This window comes from Ctenocephalides felis, unplaced genomic scaffold (assembly GCF_003426905.1).
Source record: "Ctenocephalides felis isolate EL2017-DRISC unplaced genomic scaffold, ASM342690v1 CF-g0.4_SCAFFOLD_00192, whole genome shotgun sequence".
Taxonomy (NCBI): Eukaryota; Metazoa; Arthropoda; class Insecta; order Siphonaptera; family Pulicidae; genus Ctenocephalides; species Ctenocephalides felis.
The window spans coordinates 830-22988 of NW_020536346.1; the positions used below are offsets into that span (position 1 = coordinate 830).

The following is a 22159-nucleotide window of genomic DNA, read 5'->3' on the forward strand; positions in this document are numbered from 1 at the left end:
TTATTATCAGACTTTAAACAATTCACAGTTCATTTGTTTAAATAATAGTTCTCGCTGAAAAGCATTAGCATTAATTCAGATTCAATAACAATTTTTCTTTGATTATGTGAATTAGTTTCAGAATACTATTAATCTATATTTAATTGAAAACTTATCTTATTTTGAAAGTTTGCTGAATAACAATTCTTGCTATTCAATTATAATGCCGGAGCAGAATTGAATTAAATGAAAATATTTAATATTAGACGATGTCAATTAATAGTCATTTATATTTTGATAATTCATAATTTTGTGGGCGATGCAGTTTAGTTTTCATTTCAATAAATCTAATCAATTGGAATTGCTACAGTAAAAAAACTATTTCAACTTGTATTGTTGATTCGTGGGTACTTTATTTAGCAAAGAGTATTTATTGTACATATAATTATATGGTGTTATGTCAGCAAATACTTCGAGTATTAGTTAATTAGTCATAGTTGGATTGGACAACTACTGAGTTGCCGTCCATTCAAAAATCCGTATAATAAAGTCAAAACAATTACTAAATATTCTGTGTGCGACAGATTGTAATTAAAAATGTAAAAAAAACTATATGATGTAGTTGCATCTCATTTTTTTTTGTACGTGTTGAGCACCGCGTGGCCAGTTTGTTGCATTATTAATTCCAAATCATGAATCAGTTTGTTTTCATTATCAAAATCAATGTACACAATAACAAATCTTACTTTTTGTTTTCATCTTCCTTAAATACGTGTAGCACATAATTAATGTTCGGCATTGTTATTGTAAATAAATTGCGATTGTTTATTTTTTCAAATATTTTTTGCTGCTACAAATTGGTTTGTTCTTATCACGATTATAAATGTAGGCGTGCTGCTCTGGCAGAGTAGTAATTGTAGATAGAATTGCTCTTTTTTGATATGATTTTTCTGACAGACGTAAAATAGACAAACTTTGTCAAATGCCTGTTGAAGAAGATCAAGGAATATAGCGGAGCAGTAGTTTTTTAAATGAAAGGCGGAATTTAAAGTATTCACACACAATGCATGTGATGTATTGTTAAGTGTCGCTTTCTGAAGTCGAACTCAAAATTTGGTATCAGCCTTTTGTCGTTTAGCAAGATATTAAATTAGGTTTTGTATGATTTTTGCTGTTTTCCAAGTTGCTGGAAATATTGTAATCTAATCTGGTGATTTCTTCACCATTTTAATTGTGATTTGGACTTAAGAAACAAAATAAACTTATCCCACTAGTTAATAAGTAATTAGCAAGTAATATTAGGATAAGTTTAGTATTATAAGCATATTATATATTTGCATATTATCTCACTATCAGTAATATGAGGACCTCCACTTTGACCCGGTGGTTAATTAAACACAAAATAATTTCTAAATCTTGTTCATTAACGGTTTGCGAGTACCGTTTACGAGTACTAAAAAACATTCTCTATAAAATACATCAAATGCGTACAAAGGGTCTTCAAAAAGCATTTAATGTTATTTGTTTGTGATGCGATGATTCGAAAGAAACAAATATTTCTTTAATAGACTTTTAAAATTTTAATAACTCTGAATATTGTTTTTTTTTATTAACTTTCCCAAGGGTAAGTTATAATAATCGAAAAAATTGAAAATGAAAATTTTTGCATATCTTTACGTTTCAACATTTTGAAAATGAACATTTTGGCATATCTTAGAAAAAATGGATGTATGTAGTATAATATATATATATGTACGAATATAAATTTTTGTCCACGATTTTGAGAGCATGGATCAACCGTTTTGAATGATTTAAATTTTAAAGCATTCGATTCCTACTGATGGGGTGATGTGTTGATCAGTTTTGCAAAGGCAATTCCAGCCATTTTGAAGATACAGGGCGAAAAGTGTAAAAAATGGCAATTCAGTTTTTGAGAGAACTGAGAGCGTCCAATTTGAACGATTCAAAAAAGCATTTTAAAAAAAACTTGTATTGGCGAAGTAAAAAATTGATCAAATTGAGTAATCGAAAATGGCAAAAAATACGGTACGGGAAGTTCCAGCAATTTGCTTTAAGGCACGATGCCATGCACCACTAGTTATCTAATAAAATGTGAAAAGTGATTCTCTGGAGGCCGAAATGAAAATGATATGAAATGTTGACCCTAGCGGTTAAGTCGATCACGTATTACCTCGCATGCCTGCGGACGATCTTCCTTCGCGAGTTCGAAATCAATCATATCCGAGCAAAAGGCTTCAAGGTGAATCTCACACGCGGTCTACCTCGGCATTCCCGTCATTCCTTAGGTTTTATGCAAATTCATAAACTACCTATCGCTGTCTGTACCTCAATTTGCGCAGACCTCACTCGTAATTTGTTTTTTCTTCTTCACTTTTTCAATTTCAACTGGTACGAGCAGCACCATGGTTCGCAATAAATAAATTTATTAGCTGCTGATAAGTGAAAAATAAATTGGATGAAAATTGTTCGGCACGGTTAAATTTTTTTATTCACTGAAACAACTATCACAGAATAGATGTTTATTACGAGTGTCATATTAACTGGCGAGGTTAGTGTATTTTCACTTACTTCTGTTTGAGATATTTTTAAATGGACATTTAAGATGAAAACCAAGTGAATAATAATAATTAATATTTATTCAGGATGTATTATTTCCTTGGCTTAAGCGATGGGGCATAACTATTGACCTGTTCTCTAATTAAGGAAATACAAATTTATATGCAATGAAGTAATATAAAACCAATAGTTGTTTAAATTATTAGTAGGTTAATTAAATGTTTTCATTGTTTATTATATTGGTTTTGAGTAAAATTCGCTGTAATGATTCTATCGCTCTGTGCTTGGTAAATGATTTTTACTAATGTTATGTTTATGTTGCAGTCATGTAACCAGAACGACCACATGGGATGACCCGCGCAAAACCCTAGCCGCCCAAGCTGCTGCCCAACATCAGAGTGCCGACACATTGCTTAGCGCACCAGCCCAGGCTCAACAAGCACAAACTGCAGGTTAGATCTTTTCTTCACATTTCAAATGACGAATGAACAAATGATAAGGCAAATAATAAATAAACAAATATAAAGAAGTTGTTAATCGATCAATGTTGTTGCACTACAAATACAGTGTAGTACAATATAACTTCAATTCAGTAATACAATTAAAAAATATAAAAAATATGCAATAGGATTTTGATACACTTTTGTATATTATAAATGATTTTTCTGATGAGATAATATAAAAATAAATTTATACACTCGAATATAAGATTTTATACTAGGCTCTAGATTACTGAGTTTTAAGCTTAAGTCTCCGTTGTGTTATTTCAAGTCTATTTCTTTTTTATCAATAAATTATTGCAAATATTTGTACATATGATTACATTTGGGCATTTGGTTTCAGTTTCTTCATAAAGCCATTTCCTAACGAATCTACCTAGCTACTTGATATTTTCTTAACTAAAAATGAAGTTATATCTAATTTTTATATCTTTTTTTGTTACATCTTCTTTTTTATTTACCTAGAACGGAAATTTGTAGTTATCAGGTTGGTAACTAAGTGCGTATTTTTGTTAGCAATTTGTAGTTATTGTTGGCAACTTAGTAAATGCGCAATTTTGTTACAAAATCAAAGACAATTTCTGCGCGAAATTAAATAACTTTGTTTTGTAATGTATTGACCATTTTGATCGATGACCTTTTGTTACCTTCCAAGAAGCATCAATATCCTTTTTTTATAAAACTTCCAGGAACAATTTGGCACCATCATATTTTTTTTAATTCAAGGATTTCAATCAGGTCAGGACTATTTGGTGGATGTGGAGAAGCATTCCAACCAAGCCCCAATAATTTTTAAACATAGCCAATTTGTTTTTATTAGACGAATCGATTATTGCTTCAATTAAGTTGTCCACAACTTTAACTGGACAATCAGAGCAGCGTTGAATGAAAAATCACCAGAATGACATTTTCCAAACCAATTTTAACATTTTCTAAGGCTTCAGCATCATAAACAGCACCTAACCTATGGGATCATTGTTTTTTCCTTTGCAGAAACAAAATAGCAAAATATGATAATAATGTTTGTTTTAATTTTTAATCTTTTAACGAACGCTAAACGAAAACACGATAACCGATCAAAAATGTATTTTCTACTAATTGATAGCTGAATTTCTTACTATACAATAAAAAAAATGTGTTTTACATATAGACTACCTCAGCAAACTAAGGACTTGTTTGAAGCAATCTAAGAGTAAAAAAACGCGCTTGGTTGCCAACCTTGTACTATTTAAGGATACAATAAGAATTTATTTTAAATTAATTCCATCTTTAGCTATAGTTACTAACCGTGAGTGAAAAACTTACGTCGTATTTTTTGTTTACTTTTTTCCGCTTTCAAATCCTTGTATTAAATTCTATTCGCTTAAATTTTGCAATTAACTTTATTTTAGTAAAAGATATCGCTGGTCTAATCGAAATTAAAGTTGCAGTAGGTACTACAAAAAGCATTGCAGATTATTTATAAATTCGTTAGAACATATTTTTATAATTTATCAACAGCAACACATGTTTCAAGACATATCCCTTTTCTGCATATGTGGCAGTAAGTCACTTCTGCCAATATCCAGAAATTGCCCAATGACCTAATTAAATAAAAAAATATAAATGATGTAGAATATATTGAATTGAAAATTATATGAATCATATTATGCAAGATATTTTACCGACAGGAAGATTAAAAAAAGTTAGGTTATTGAATCTAGTACAATAACATTTAACAATTATTAGTAATAATGAAGTTATCTCGCTAAAAAAAATCTCAACTTAAAACCTTAACTCATTTTTTTTTTGTTTTGGTTGATTCATTTAGATAAAATAAAATAAAAAACGTAATTGTTGAGCGTGTCTAAATAGAACTCCGGACAATGTTTCCAATTTCCCTTTTCTATGTTATGAAAACTGTTTTATCAATATTTATCTAATTGAAAATTATCAAGCAGATTCTGAATGAAGTCTGCGTCGATGACTGACGCAATTCTACGCCGAAAGTAAACTCATCAAGTTATTTGTGATTTCGAGACGTCAAAAGGACGTCATACAAACAATACTGTTATTACCATACACCTATGCCTTATAAGAGCATGATCATTGATTGATGGAGGTGGAGAATGACAATTCATATTCACTAACATCTTGGGGTTTGTTACTCATGATAAAATTGCAAGTTTAGCAACTACTTTTATTCATTACCTAGGATTACCTAGGATCTCTATCAGTCTAATTCCTTTACATAAATAATAGCAAATGATGTTTTATCTTAGTAGTAGATTTTTATATCTGCATTGCTAATTTTGAGACATCTATATTATTCTTGTAATAATTGATAATATAGCAAATATTATGAATAATCATAAATTAAAGTTTTAAGTATTATAATTACTGGAATAAATTTTAATGATTTATTGTATAGTTGATATATTTAAATATTATGTTTTACATAACATAACATTTATGTTGTATAAAAGCATTTTTATTATTTATTGAAGTATAAGTCTCTGTTGAGAAATTTGTTTTAAATATCTTCCAATTAGGAAAAGATTTTTTGACCGTAACTCCATTTTCGTTGGAAGTTCCAGGTCTTTTGAAAATATAGATAGCAGGATGTTTCCAAGTGAAAATAGTCTCCGACATTATTGCATCAATATAAAAACTTCATCAGTATAACATAGATTGTAATATTAAATTCAATAAATAGAGAAATTACAAGCATTGGTTTGTTTTCTGAAAAGTCGTATTTATATCATTATATGCTTATATGATCGCTGTAATGATTATTGTAACGATCGCTCTTCAAATAAGTTCAGAAAAAGTTTGTCATATTTTTGTGTATGTTGGTGCTTAACATCTTGAGTTGTGGTCTGTCATAAAAAGCCAAAGTAAGGCTTATTACTGGGTATCCTGTAATAAGTTTAATTCGATTTTACTTTACACTTTACATATATGTATCTTTAAAATCATTGAATGTTTCTTTATAAGGACAAATTGTGCCATAGTCATTTAAATTTGCCAACGCAAATTTCTGTGCAACGGCTGTTTTTGTTCACTCCAATTCAAATTCTGGACTTATTATATTTATATACACTTATTTTCCACAGGATAAATAAAATGTTTGCTTGTTAACTACTTCACATTGATTTTGTCTCTATCAGCTGTATCAACTGTTTTCGCCAAAATTATGAGTTCACGGGCCAATTTTATGATTTGCGTAAATCGCATATATGCGGCGCTCGTAACTAAAGGGTTAAGAACTTTTCGAACTTATCCATTTTTTATTAAAGAAATTTAGGCGAATATAGTATTATGATCTTAGAAATCTTTTATTGAAATTTCCTTTATATTTGTGTAATTTAGCTGTACTTTATTTTATACAGTGAGATTGTCTTATATTTTCTAAGTGTGCGTGCGGGTTATCACGAGCTCTCAACAATTCTTGCATAATGGATACTTTATCAGTGATTGCGATACTTTGGCCCATTTGTTTGATGTTCTGTTGAAAGTTAGAACAATTAACCGAAATCATCGAGCAGTAATGACGGTTAATAATAAAACTACAAATACAAACAACAAAGTACAATAATTAAACTACAAAGTGGCGAAAAACAGTATTTAAAGGGGCGGCAGTCATTAACGCATGGCTGCTTATTCTTTTCCTCAGCTAGTATGGAGTTAAATCATCATCTAGGAATTTCTTGAACTTGTTTTTGTATTTGTCTTTAAAGGTTAGGTTTGCTTAAATTTTTGTTCCAGCTACGTCAAGTCTTTGAATTCCATGTCGAAACTTAGTTTGTGAGCCAATTATTAGAATAACTACATACACTAAAACTCTAAAATCTTAGCCAAAATATTCTGCTTTTTGAACAATTATTGGCCCTGTCGCAAGCTTTGCTTTACAGCGTAAAGCTTTTAACCATTTGAACAATGCACTAACTGTTTCAGTTTTGGTTTTCCTAATGGTTGTCCAGAAGCTAAAGTTTTGATTTTAACCGACTAGCAAATTTATCTGTGCTTTTTTTCTTTTGTTTTGTTTTTTATGTTTATATTTATTAAAACATTCTATTCTCGCTCAAACTGCCGTGAAAACTTCCGAATAGCTTTCTGGCGTTTTATTTGCTATAAAAGCTCACTATTCGAGAAAACCAAAATTTTCTGAAACAATGCCGGACTATTGGGCATCCCGGACTATTGGGTTCGGACTAATGGATTTTTTTTATAGTCATCGACGTCGGTTATATTTAGAATAATTTGTGAAGTGTTTGGTATAACCCGGTATAAACGTCAACATTTCGTATGTGATATAAGTAGAATCGTGCAAGAAAAGGTCTCTTCGACATTGCCACATTGTATGTTTGGCCAGTGAACCGAATCATTGTTGACCCGCGATTGCCCAAGTCCGCGGGTCAATCCGCGATGACTGTTGACTGAGTGTAATCTGCCGATACCGTCTAACACCGGAACCGCGATAACATTTCACTTGTTTTGATCGTTTTCGGGCTTTCTTGGACGATGCCAGGATGACTCATACTGATAACACGATACATGAAAACATCGACGACCTTCGCATTTGATTTTCGATAATGAGAATATTCATTATTTATTTCGATTGATTATTGGAATAGAGACTCACTCGTTACTTTCTTATGAAAATGTCCAAGCTGTTTCTTCGAAATATAATTCGCATGTAGTTCTTGATTCATATTCGTCGTTCGCAACAGGAAAACTTTATTGATTTTATTGGCAATATTTACAATGTGAGTAGTTCTGGCTAATTTCGCTGGCTACTTGACAAAGATTTGTTTTCAAAGAATTGGCAGCAAGAATAAGCAATCAAATTATCTTTTAGAAGTGAACTTCGCATTTATTATTATTTATTCTTTCCAGTAATTCTTTGATGAAATTATTAGACATAATTTTTTTTTAAATAAAAATAAACTAATAAAATATCACGTGTATTTACTTTATACCTGAATTTTTAAAAAATCCAATTATACTATACTGATTTTGAGATAGATTCCAAAGAGAGAAATATGTAGTATGTTTGTTTGAACATGTTTCCATTATTGCTTTCAGTCTGCGGGAAGGGGGTAAATATTACCACGTATCACCATGGGGAGGAGGGTCCAGAAATCCTTAAAAATCCATCACGTGATTAATGAACGCCCCCTAATTCGTCTAAAAAATTAAAATTCGAATCTAAAATATATCTCGTTAATAAACAGTGAGTCAAGTCTTAAATCATCGCCGATGTAACTACATTGACCTCGTCGTCTAATTACATCAGCTTTTTTGACCGCGGCGCATCGATAAATGCGCTATTCGATTTGTCAAAGTCCAAATGCGTTCAACACAGTCGGTCTCATTAAGGCTGATAATTATTAAAAAGATTGGCTTGTGACTCATTTTAATTTTCTTGTTTTGATTTATCGGCAGACTATTGATTGCCGCCGTTGCAATTGATCACTTATTGACACTGCTGCGCAGCATTCGTATATCCTCGTGCAGAGAAAAATATTCGAATGTAGATAACAATTATTTGCGTGTGTGCATATCTTGCAATTGTTTTCAGAAAAGAAAAGGATCTTTTCTTCACATTTCTATATAAAGGCAGATTCGGAGATCCAGCTTATAAAAATGCCATTTGGCGGTCAAAAAACAAATATTATGTGATTTGAATCAACCTATATGAAGTTTTCAAAAAACATCGGTATTTTCAATATTCAAATTTTTCATGTTTTCAAAATTTTCAAAAATGTTCAAAAAAAATCAGAGCTTGCAAAAAGAATCTAACTTCTCTATTACAATACTACTATTACAATAAAGAACTATTAAAAGTTTTAAATTACAGTACGGAAAGTTCCCGCAATTTGCCTTTGAGGCAAATGCACTACTAGTTTTCATTTATATTTATTATGTCGCATGAGTCAATATCGAATTTTGTATATTTTTATGCATGTTCAATAAGTTTTAATTAAAGTTCAATTTTCCAAAATATCACATTTAATATATCAACAATAGTTTGGTTATATTCACATATATGACATACAAAACAGTTTAAACAATTTTTTATTCTTTCATTATAAATTTCACTGCTATATTTTTTTAACTTAAATTATCTACAGAAACTTATCAAATTCGAATATTTTTAATAATATATTAAAATAATATATTCAAATAATAAAGTATAAATGTAAAATGCCTGGGCCGTGGAGTTTGTTCAACAGATAAATTTAAATTCAATTGAAAAATGTGATATTACTATTTATTAATGCACTATATCTATTTAGTGTTTTATTTCAAGTTGGGTGTTAGTTGTAATATGAACATCGAGATATGTTTAAATTATATCGTTGTGTATCAAACTTGATCAGCACTCTTAACTCAATGCATTTTCATTTATAATTCTATGTTTTCTATGATTTCTAATATCAATTAAACCTTCAATCGATACCCCAGCAGAATCTGGTAATCGTCTTTCAAATTATCATAATTTCGAGCGATCAGTGCGTATCCTCTGAGCAAGCACGTGGCCTAACGACGTTGTAGGACGATTGCCGGGTGGTCTCGCATCGCGGAAAATGTAACCCGCGCTTTTCTCGGACGATAACGCGATGCATCGATTCAAAGGTCAGTCGCGGTCAGTGCGATTCCCGTACGAACATAACAGTGCGGACGAACACAACAAGTGCTTGGAATAAGATATTAATTATTTAATAGTTATTTATTCGCACACGTAATAGATTTACTTTACACAAATCTCTACTGTTCTCCGACTTTTTTTACGTAGGCTAAGTTATAGTAATCGCAAAAAAATCGAAAAAGATCCGTTTTCGATAATTCAAGAAACATTTCACTTGTATGGATAAAATGAAGTACTGATTAATTTTTGGGAAGGCAGATTTAGCGGTTTCGGAGATCGAGTGGAAAAAGTAAAAAAAAAACGCCATTTGAGGGTTAAAATTGATTATTAGACATATGCACATCAAATTATCAGATATTTTAGAGATTTTAATAAGTACAAATTTTGTTGACATTTCTATGGGTTCCGTATCAATGTTAGACTGCGATACGACGCTAACGAGCTTCGATATTTCGTCTCCAAACGGCTATACAGCGCGATTGTTTCGAAAAAAATTAAAATTTTCAAAAAATTTCTAAACATAAAAATAAATTAAAATTTTTAAGTCTTTTTTGAAATTTTAATTTTCGGTACGGGAAGTTTCAGTAATTTTCGCCAACTTTTGATGAAACTTGCCAACGCATTTTAGTAAAGTTTTTTTTAATGGAGGGCCTCTCAAAATTGATCGATTTAAAAAAAAAAATTCTTAGTTGAACAAAAAGTCTTCATTCTTGAAAACTTGGAGCAATAATACTAATATTATTCAAATGCTACTTTTAATCGTCCCAATTCAAATAGGTAATTGAAATTTTTCGAACTAATTTTTATTATACATAAAATAACTAGAAATCTGATAAATATTCACACTTTTTGTTATATAAGTTGACACAGTATAATTTGTAAAGGATTCGATGACGTACTAATTACAAAGCTTAAATCGCCTAATGAAACTAATAAATAATCTTTGCAAAATATAGAGTTTTATCAATTGATCTATTAACTGATAAGTTTCCGATTCCTTCTACTTCTTCTCTAAATTATATTCGAAACATGTCTGATGATCCGAAGCGCACCGAATCCACTATTTGAATCGTTTTCTTTCGAATGCCGAGAATACATACCACTCGTGTATAATTTAGAAATAATAATTATTTGCCTGTACATGTATTATATTATAAACCCTCATGCGATAACGCTAAAACGCAAATGTGTGGAATCGGATCCGGCACGCGATCGTCGCATTCCTAGCCTTTGTTGATAGCACACAATATACAACTCCCGTGGGGGTAGTCCACGACCTGAACCTCAGAAACACTTTGGAATCTAACTACCACTACCCCTTATCACAAATCGTTACATGTGAATGCAATTAATATGGGACAGAGCAGAACCGAAGAAGAATTTATATTTATACTTGAACATATCACGAAATAAAACTAGTGGTACATGGCATCGTGAATTGAGGCACATTGTTGGAACTTCTTGTACCGAAAATTATTATTTTTAAAAAAGCTTTATTTTTTTTTTTTGAAAACGTTGAGAAAATTTTATTTTTTATATATTTTGAACTTTATTTAAAGTAATCGCGCTGCGACTATATATCGAAGCGCGTAAGCGCCGTGTCGCAGACTAACGGATAAGGAACTATTGGTAAGGAACCCATAGAAATGTAAACAAAATTTATACTTATTATTAAAATCTCTATGAAATATCTGATAATTTAATGGACATATGTCTAATGATCGTTTTTTTTTCACTGGATTTCCGAAACCGCTAGACCTGCCTTTCAAGAGTTTAATCAGCTTCTCATTTTGTCAATACAAATAAAATTATTTTTGAGTTATTGAATTCTGACGCTCCGTTCTCATTAAAACTGATTTACCATTTTTGGCACTTTTTGCCCCGTATCTTCGAAACGCTGGACCTGCCTTTGCTAAAAACTAACCAGCACGTTTTCTTATCGATATGAATCAAATGTTTTTTGAATTATTCAAATCAATTGATCAGTGTTTTTCGTCGACAAAAAATTGTAACCGTTCAGACATACGCACGCACGCACATACTTTTATTTTTTGCCAAAAAATGTATGAAAAATGTACAGAGGGCTTTGAAACGTAAAGATATATAAAAATTTTCTTCTTCGATTTTTTTACGATTACTGTAACTTATCCTACGGGAAGTCAACGTTAAATCAACGTTTTACATGTATGCCGAATTCTAATTTGGGTAATCAGAATATCTATCTAATTGAACAAGTATTTTTACTTTTTTATGAACTATGTAGTCAAATGTTTTGTTTTTGATATTATCCTAATTTTTTTCGTTTTTTCAATATGACCGTTGATATAATTTGATTTTTGACTCAATATTTTCGCTATTATTTTGATATAATTCTTTACTTTACATTCTAACTATGGAATTGTTCAAAGAGCAATTTTCTTTATTTTTTAAGTCCGTAGTAGTTGAAAAGTACCGATCACACATGTTACATACAACTAATACTTTTATCGACTCCAAACGATTTATTATTCCTAAACGTGAACCTACTGACACAAATTTTTCAAACCGACGGTATTAAATTTAATAATATTATTGTTATTTCTATATTCTATTAACATCAAAGATTTGATATAATTAAATACATATCTATAAATTATTAAAAATGAATGAAAATGTTTAAAAGTGATATATTTTTAATGTATCAAAAACGTATTTCGAGAATACAAATTTATTCATTTAGACAATTATGATTGATTTTTTAAATGTACAATATTTTATTTTCCAACTCTGTATGCATAGATGACATGCCCCAGAATGCCACGACGGACGCCAATATTACTATTACCTGCTATATACACGTTGATTTATAGTTGAGAAAACTGATGTTGTTCGTGTTTAGTTGCATTCCTGTAAAAATTTAAATTGTGATATGAGTTGTTGATATTTAAATATAACTTAATAATGAGAGAGTGGGTATTATTACCATCATCAATCATAATAATAATAATAAATAACAAATGGTAGTCTGCCCGAAGGCAGGTCCATGGTGTGAGAGCCATCACAAACAAATGATTTTTTTACCCTTCATCCCATTACCACTATTCCCTATTTTTTTATTTCATGTATTTTGATCCAGTTTCCTTTCCTTTTCAGAATTGTGCTCAGTAGAGTCCTTTCTTCGCCCACTCTTCTCAGGACTTCTTCATTTGTCACTTTGTCTGTCTACTTTATCTTTTCCATTCGCGTCCACCACCACATTTCAAAACTCTCGAGGTAGATTTTATTGGCCTTTCTCAGAGTCCATGTCTCCGATCCGTACAGAGCTTGGACACATGGACACATTCATCAATCATATTCGTATATTTAAATACGTTTAATTTTGGAATTGTTAGGTTGAATAATTATTTTTCACATATTTTCACCGTAGATAGTTCTTATTGTTGTAAAAAAAAAAAATTGTTGAATTTTTCAGTTCTTTCATAAGTACATATCGACTGCATACTTAAAAACGTGGGAATGAAATACCCAACAACAATTGCAATTCTTTATTAAATAATAAAGAAGTAATATCATTTCCAATATTAAAATTGTCGATACAATTCACTCCACTACTAATTCATTTATGTATTTTTTAAATTGCAGAATTTGAGATAACTGTACTAGTCTTGATGTTAATTAATATTTGTATTCAATTCTATTTTTGCTTCTTAATTAATTTCGTCTACTTTATCACAGTGAGCAAAGCCACTTCACCCACAAATGATGCACTTGGACCGTTGCCGGAAGGATGGGAACAAGCAGCGACTGCCGAAGGAGAAATATATTTTATAAATCATCAGGCTAGAACTACTTCCTGGTTTGATCCGAGAATACGTAAGTAGCTATTAAAAATTTACTAAGATAAAATGAAATTTTAATTGGCATCTTTCTTCAAAGTACCGATTACAGTAGAACTCCAATTATCCGAACTCCGACTATCCGAACTCCAATTATCCGAACTCCGACTATCCGAACTCCAATTATCCGAACTCCGACCATCCGAATCGCCGATTATCCGAATCACTTTCAGAAAAAAAATTGTCAAAAAAAAGTCTAAGTGCGCTATTATTCTTCCACCAGCAAAGCCAGTGTAGGCACATTGTTTGTTTTGATTTGACGGAGATGTTTACAAAACAATGATTTTTATTTCTAAACTTGTACATTTTTTTTTTAACTCGTTTAAGTACATTTTATTTAAAACATGTAAAAATGTCATGTTTCTTTAATTTAATTCAATAAAAAAATAGTGCAATATCAAAACGTAACTTTTTTTCTCTTCAATGGCAATTTTTAAAAAAAACTCTGATTATCCGAATATTTGATTATCCGAATGGGTCCCGGTTCCCATTAATTCGGATAATTTGAGTTCTAGTGTATTTATAAAATGTAAGTAAAAATGTTCATTCTATGAGGTTGTTTGGAAAGTCACTTCGTTTTTTTACTACAGAGGATTTAACTATATTTTTTTAACCTAACATCACACTTAAGCCGTATAATAATTATATGATTTGAAAGCTCGTATTTTAAGGTTTGTGTGTAAAAAGTTCTAATCAATTACACGCAGTAGTTTTTGGAGGGTGCCACTTTGAATACGGAAAACTGCTTTCAAACTCGCATAAGTTTGGTCATTTGCCAAAAGCTTTTATAGCTTGAATGGGACCCAATTCCATATTCATCATATTCTCAAGACGTCATCATTGGACCATTAAATGTTCCGGTAACTAAAAAATTGTTTAAGGAGGTAAAACCTTTACCTCAAATGAGGTCAAAAAGCACCTTGATCAGTTTTTTGCCAATAACGACCAAAAAAAATATGATCTCGAAATTATGCTAATACTAGAAATATGAAAGAAGATGTTCGATCAAAACAGCCAATACATAATTTATTAAAGTATTTGTTTATTGTACGAAAATTATGTTTCAAAATGTCTATAAAAAACGAAGTTACTTTCCGTACAACCCAATAATTCAATAGTTAATTGGATTAGTTAATTGTTCTGTTAATAGTTCTTGATTTTTCACTAACTTTTTATATTTAGCAACGCACCTTCAACGTTCTCCCGGTACTTGCGTTCCCGGTCATACTGCCGCCATGCAGCAATCCTGGCTCGCTGGCAATGGAGGCGGAACTGCCGCCAATGCTGTCAGCGGGACGGGCCCTGTCGGCGCTACTGTAGGAGGACAATCCTCGGTGGTTCATCAGGCTTCACAACAAAAACTACGTTTGCAACAATTACAACAGGAAAGGGAAAGACTTAAACAGCGTCAACACGAAATCAGAATGCAGGTAAGATTCGCACCGTTTGAAGGTGCAAATTACTAAATTGTCGAATACTTCACATATTTTAACTTTGTTTAGGAATTAATGAGACAACAGACAAGCACGGAATTACAGATGGACCCATTCTTGTCCGGCGTAACGGATCATTCCAGGCAAGAATCAGCGGATAGCGGTTTGGGTCTTGGAAATCCATACTCTATGCCTCACACACCGGAAGATTTTTTGGCCAACATTGACGATAATATGGACTGCGCAAGTGGTAATGAAATTTTAGTTCATTAATTTTGCACTAGGTTCGAGAACCAATGAAACAAACCACAAAATTAAACCAGTTGCTATAAGCAATCTTTCGAAATTCCTTTGAATCGCGATAAAAACGTCCGATAAGTTTTGATCTCGAAGAAAACTATGTATAAATAAATTAGAATGTTTTAGAACTAGCATCTGTAGAACTTTTAATTTATATTGTTTATTGAACACAATATGTAAATATCATTATAAAGCACGAACTGCATGAAATCTCAAATAATTTTTTGGGTTTATTGAATATTATTTTTGTATCATTATCGTTTTTGTGAACTAAGTGTCTTATGATGTATAATAGCTGTGTTTTCTTCTCAGAAAGTGGAGCTGCTATGGATGCCACGGATATATCAGCACTTAGTGATAATATAGACTCGACAGAAGATCTTGTGCCATCACTTCAGGTATGATATGGTCAATATGGATAATGAAATAGATTATATCTTCACCCAAAATTGAGATTCTTTTTGAAGTGTCTATTCTTACACACATGATATAATGTTTTCAGTTGGGGGAGGACTTTTCTAGTGACATATTGGAAGACGTACAGTCTTTAATAAATCCTGTAGCTAAGCCAGACAATGAACTGACATGGTTGTAAGTTGTAAATTTAAAAAATAAACTGACAATATCGCCGGCATCGAGATTTAAAGTTTCGATCTGTTGCCTTATGAACATATGCTCAATGACATGTAACATGAAACAATAATTTCTATGAGCGATTTTGATTATTTAATCATTTTAATACTTAGCATAAGTGAAAGTAATTTAAGGAGAGATGCCTTATATATTGTCTTTAGTTTTGATAGATATTTTTTAACGCTATAGCTATATAAGTAAATAAGTTTTCATTATGAAGGATTGAGGTTGCTTCCAACCGGGATATTAAGAAGTAATCTCTGGGTTTGAATTTATCGCATTTAGCTTAGTATATAAAGCATTGATAATGGTGCCGCCAGAGATAAACCGTATATATTGTTGGAACTGATGAAATGTCGCGATTGGAAGCAGCTCTTAAAGTCATTGTTTATAACTCGATTCTATTTAGATATATTTGATGAAACATTGCGACAAATGCGCAATATATATGTTGGTCAGAATGGTGCTAATATTTAAACAGATTATAATATTAAGAGATGGATTGCCGTTTCAAGGGCGAATGCGCGCCCGAGGGCGCGTGCAAACACTTTAATGCAATCTACTTTAAATTATAAACTTAAACTATATTATATATATATTTTATTATATGCAGATTTTATGACATTGTTTACTATTTAGTATTTTAAGTATTCGCTTATATTTCATATCAAAAACATATTTCAAACGTAAACTTTAAAAGTTTGAATATGAGCTTTATATTATATTTTAAACAATAATAATTTTATCATGCTCACTTTAAGCAGATATATCATGAAAAATTACTTTGGGATAAAGAAAAGTCTAAGTAAATCATTTTTTACAACTTTTCAATATAAATTTTTTATGTAAAAATAATCTGTAATTAAGAATTTTTTGTAAGTTCAGTTTCGCTTCATTTTAGTGATTGCTAGATACTCATCAAGTTTAATTTTCATCATACAGTTTATTTTTATATTTTTTTAGATATTGACAATAAATAATAATACTGCGAAACTGTGTTAAGGGTTAAAATAGTACATGCTCAATACTTTTTGGTCCATATCAGATAGCCGTCCATTTTGTATGCAGAAGAAGTCTTGTAATTATTTTATGAATGGAAGTAAAATATATGTTCAATGGCTTCATTTTGCTCAGTTTCTGTTAGCAAATCACTTTTATATTATAATGCACTCTGCACTCTAGCACTTTTTAGAGTAATCAGATGTCTTGCAAATATATACAATTTTTTTTAGACAAGTGACTAGCAATGCTGTTTTGAAAGATTTTTGGAAAATATATATATATATATATATATATATATATATATATATATAGTTTACTAAAATTGAATGCTTGTGTAATTTCTAACTTGGTTGCGGCTCAGCTCAGTTTATTTTTCAAATACTGCTAGCTGTTTAATTAAAAACCAATATTTATTACGTGATATGGATTTTTCAAAAAGATCATTAAGGCAACTAATTAATTGCTGAGTCAATCTCAGTATTGTATGATACATATTGAGCTGAGTTCTGTTATGCAGATTAAATAAAATGTGATAATAAACTGAAGATTTATGTTGCCTCAATATTACAGAATGGACTGTGTAATATTATAATTCTATAAAGCATTTGTTTTTTTTATTAAATTCTGAGAAACATATATTAAATATTTTTTGGGGCAGCTTGCACATGTAAGAAATACATTTTATTGTTGGCTACATACTATATCTATATTTTCCCTATCATTTTAACTCATATGAGTACTTTCTAGACTTGTTGTAGTAGTTTTATTACTGTGTAATTATTATTTGTAATGAGATTCAAGTAATATAAAACTTAATAACACTAAATTGAAGATATTGCAAGCTGCTCAACTAATGATCTCAAAGTTGAACAATTTTACTGCTCGAAGGAAAGTGAATCCTTTCAGCATCGGAAGATACTTCATGTACTATATTTGATGTTTATGTACTTATACTATTACTTTGTAGCCTTTAATTTGTAAACAGTGGCCTTATATAAGACTTGTGTTTCTGCCTTATAAAATTATTGACCATGATACTCGACTGATGATAGCTGATAGCGATGCATATCACATGTGCTTCAATAACAAATAAATGGAAATGATTAAATATTATATTTTAAATAGATTTTAACTATGTGCATTCAGAAAGCAATATGATAGGTCATAGTGATCTACTAATGGATTATGATATTGCATATGTAAATACTACACTTATATATATTTATAATGTTTTTACTTCTCACTTAATAAATTTCTTAGATATAAAATGAAAACACGAATTGCCTTAGGACAATCAATGTCTTTTAAACTTTCGAGCTTATAAACAAGTTAATAGAGGCTAATCTATACTATAATAAAAATCTTGCTAAGTGTTGTTATTTTTACATAGATATAGAATTTGCATTCAATTTGGAGCTTTTACAAAGCTCATAAAATAAAATTAAAAAACACTACTTACATGAGAACTTTGTGCTACTTAATTTTTTTAATGAATTATATTTTCTGTACTTACTTGAAATGTGTATTTGTCACTACAAATTTTACTTTCTTAATTTATTTACAGCTGAAGATAATTTTTTTATAATCTCTTAATTATCTAGAAATTGTTTTATTGAGATAAAAAGAATTTGAATCATTATATATCTATGTTGAATGTTTAGTTATTTTATAAAATTAAATCAATTATAAATAGTCAATAAAGAAATGAAATGCTCAAATGATGTTCGATGTTGATATCGAACAATCTCGATAATATTTGTGCCTTTCAAAACTCATAATGAGTTTGAATCTTTTGATAATAATTCTTATGTAAGCAGCAGAATTTTCCTTAAACAGGAAACAATATTATGTGGTATTATTAAGATATTATTATAGGAAAAAATGTTATTTATATACTTAGCAACATTTGATATAAATTTATCAATCTGTTTTTTGAAAGAAATGGCAATTTTAATGATATAATTAAGTACTTTTGAATTGTTACAAAAACATAATTTGTTTAAATGTTTTATACAACAATGTTCTGCCTGAATATTTAAGCAATATCAAATATTATTTTTTAACATTTGGAACTGTTGATTTAACATTACGTGAACATATTTAAACAATTGTTAAGCATTAAATGCACTCTGAATGAAAGTTTTCACTTTGATAGAATTGCAAGAATATAAATATCACTTTTGGAGCAGCTATTATTCAATGCCTTATTAGTATATGTTACATTATATGAGATTTATTATTAATTTTATGTATATATTTCACTAATAATTAATTTGCTAATAACTGAATGGCACAGCATTGAATTGTTACTATTTGTAAAAAAAAATTATTTTGTAGAATATTGAGTCTAAGATAAAACGAGCAAGAAAAAAACACAACAAAATTTATATGACTAACTTCTTTGTACATAGTGATTTTTTTTAATCTAAATATAAACGTTGTATTTTCAATAGTCTTTTTTAATATCCTTTCGAAATAAATCATCAAATAGTTATGATGAAGATATTATAAACATTATGGCGAGAATAAGAAATTAATTATGACATAAGATGATACTATAATTTTAATGAAAGAAAATAGAATTTTGATAATGTTATAAATAAGTAATTCAAAACTATAACTATTGTTATTTTCTTGCTAATTAGTCAGAGCATAATTTGATGGTCCTCAAAATTCATAAGTCTGATTGTATAAAGATAATCATAGCAGGCCACCGCCAAAGCCATGTTAAAAATCAGTTTTTGAAGTGTTAGATTTGCAATTAGTAGTGCTATCCCAACATTTTGATGGCCAACCATCTCCAAGATCCACTCTATTGACACATTATTCAAAATCCAATCTCCAAAGAAAAACTGAAAATGTAGAAATGAGAAAATAATTGACTAATAAACAATTCAAGACCTGTCTGTTGATGAAATTATTCTTGGCAAGAGGAGTAAGTGCTGTGCAAATATTCATAATCATTATCAGATTATATTTGCATATATAAAAATATAATAAATAATTTTTACCTGTATTGTTATTAGAAGCAGAAGTGGAGGCACCAGAAAATACAACAATGGGAATAATAAGGAAAACACCATGAGTATAAATAATAAGAGGCGCAAAGATGGTGGAAAAGGTGGTTCAGGGTCCCAAAATGTAGTCATAGTTTTTATGAAAGGTTTCAGGTATTGTCGCTGAAAGTTTTATATCAATTTTTTAACTAAATTTAGTCATTGTATTATGTGCAAAGTTGTAAAAATTTCTATTTTTTTTTTTTGAAAAGCGTTTGAAGGTGAAATTTCTTTATTTTAAGACTTGTCACCAAACTATAAACTATAAACTATTTAAGAATTTAACTTTCTTCAGGTAAATTTTTTGTATTGGTTGCATTTATTTAAGTATATAAACAATTTGAATGACTAACAAATGAATTTTATAAACAATGAAGTAAAATTAATTTCACAATAAATATTAGATTACAATTCTTTGATGCCAGCGATCCTCTCCTCTAATTCTCCAGCTGGCATGGTGATATCTTTTATAAGGTCGCATGTCTATGGACTCTCATAAATTGTTTTTGGCATATGGTTTGTATTGCCCCCCATCATCTTCGACGATTAATTTTAAAAATCAATTTTGAAGTTTTAAAACGAAATTATATAGACAATTGTGAATAAATTTTGTTTCACTTGAAATGTCACGATGACGCATTATTATTTGCGCGTCATTCCTTATTTGTATTTTTATGCTAGTTGTTTTATAATGTGACTTGTGCAAAATTTCTAGAAAAACTCAAATTGTAACATCATTTCAATCAGTGTTATCTTAGAAACGCCAAGGAAATAATATGTAATTTGACCAATTTATTTGTACCTGCGTCACCCCCTTAATTAAATTAAAAAAATGATGTCATACACCACTAAAACTTCCTAAATTTAACATTTTTAATATTTTTTATATAATCCACTCATTTATTTTTATCAAATACATGGAAAAAACATTAAATTAAAAAAAAAATTTTTTTTAGGTATAACTTAGCGACAAATGAGTGGAATGAAAATCTGTGTCATTTTTTGTTGAAAATTCGACGCTTTGCAAAATTTTTGAAAATTTTTGCATGCTATTTCCATACAAATCTTTGATTGAATTGCGCTTTATCTAAAAGTTAATATTAAGAGCTAAAACTTTCAGAGAATTATTTTTTTATCTATTGGGAACCATTTGAGCCCTTGGGAGCAAGGAAATACGAAAATGTCCATATTAAGAACCATCCTAATATATATGAATAATTTTGTATTGGGAGTGGAACGAATACCTTTATTTTTTGTATACTTATGTAATATATATCTTTATTTCATAAGATTACAGACGTGTCGAGACCAAGATATGTCTAATTTTCATATAAATATTACTTTATATGTAATTAACTCCCCGTAGGGCAAGTTATAGTATAGGTGCATTCGCGTTGGACGTTTACGCGCTGTGATGCTTATATCTATGCGCTCACGCTTATAAGCACAAATTTTTAGCGTTCGACTTGGCCGATAAGCGCTTAGAATCGATAACTAAATTTCGTTCGTTTTGGATACTGTGAGCGTCAATAAGCATCAAAATGGGCGGTAACGGTAACGGTTGTGTAAATTTTATTACTTTCTGGATCATTCAGCGGGATTATAAAGAATTTAACAATTAATAAATAAATGAAATTTGGTTAGCTTATGCTTAATTAATATTAATATTAAAATTAAATTTTAAAATTATTTGAAATCAATTAAATTTAAAATAATTAATATTAATATTAATATTAAAAAATAATTGTGATATACAGCTTGGTATTTTTGCGTAATTATAAAGAATTGAACTATTAATGAATAATCGAAATTAGGGTTAGGTTATGCTTTCGTTGTATTGGTTTTGACAGATGACGATCACGCTTTCAACTGCCTTACCCTTATGCTTATTTATCTAGGGCCTTACCTGGGTGGCGTGAGCATGTATGAGCGCAAATATGTGCTACGAACACGCTACGATGATGCTACGAGCGTACTTATGTGACATTCACAGCGACAAGTCGAACGATGAAAATGACATGTAAGCGCGCTCACAGCGCGTAAGCGTCCAACGCGAACGCATCTATAGTAATCGCAAAAAAATCGATTTTTTTTTATATCTTACGTTTCAAGGTTTCTGAATATTAGGCAGACTTTAAAAAAAATGGATATGTGTGCGTGTGTGTACATG

At 30.2% G+C, this 22159-nt stretch overlaps 1 protein-coding gene across 1 annotated transcript; it reads left to right on the forward strand.

Moving 5' to 3' along the window:
- Positions 1-2880: 2880 nt before the first annotated feature.
- Positions 2881-16536, forward strand: LOC113382452 (transcriptional coactivator YAP1-like; the record flags this gene model as incomplete). The annotated part of the gene is given in 6 exon segments (XM_026620833.1): positions 2881-3008; positions 13405-13542; positions 14748-14995; positions 15068-15248; positions 15611-15696; positions 15801-16536. Coding segments are annotated over 6 exon segments (874 nt in total), but the record flags the coding sequence as incomplete, so codon positions are not given.
- Between the last annotated feature and the right edge of the window lie 5623 nt (positions 16537-22159).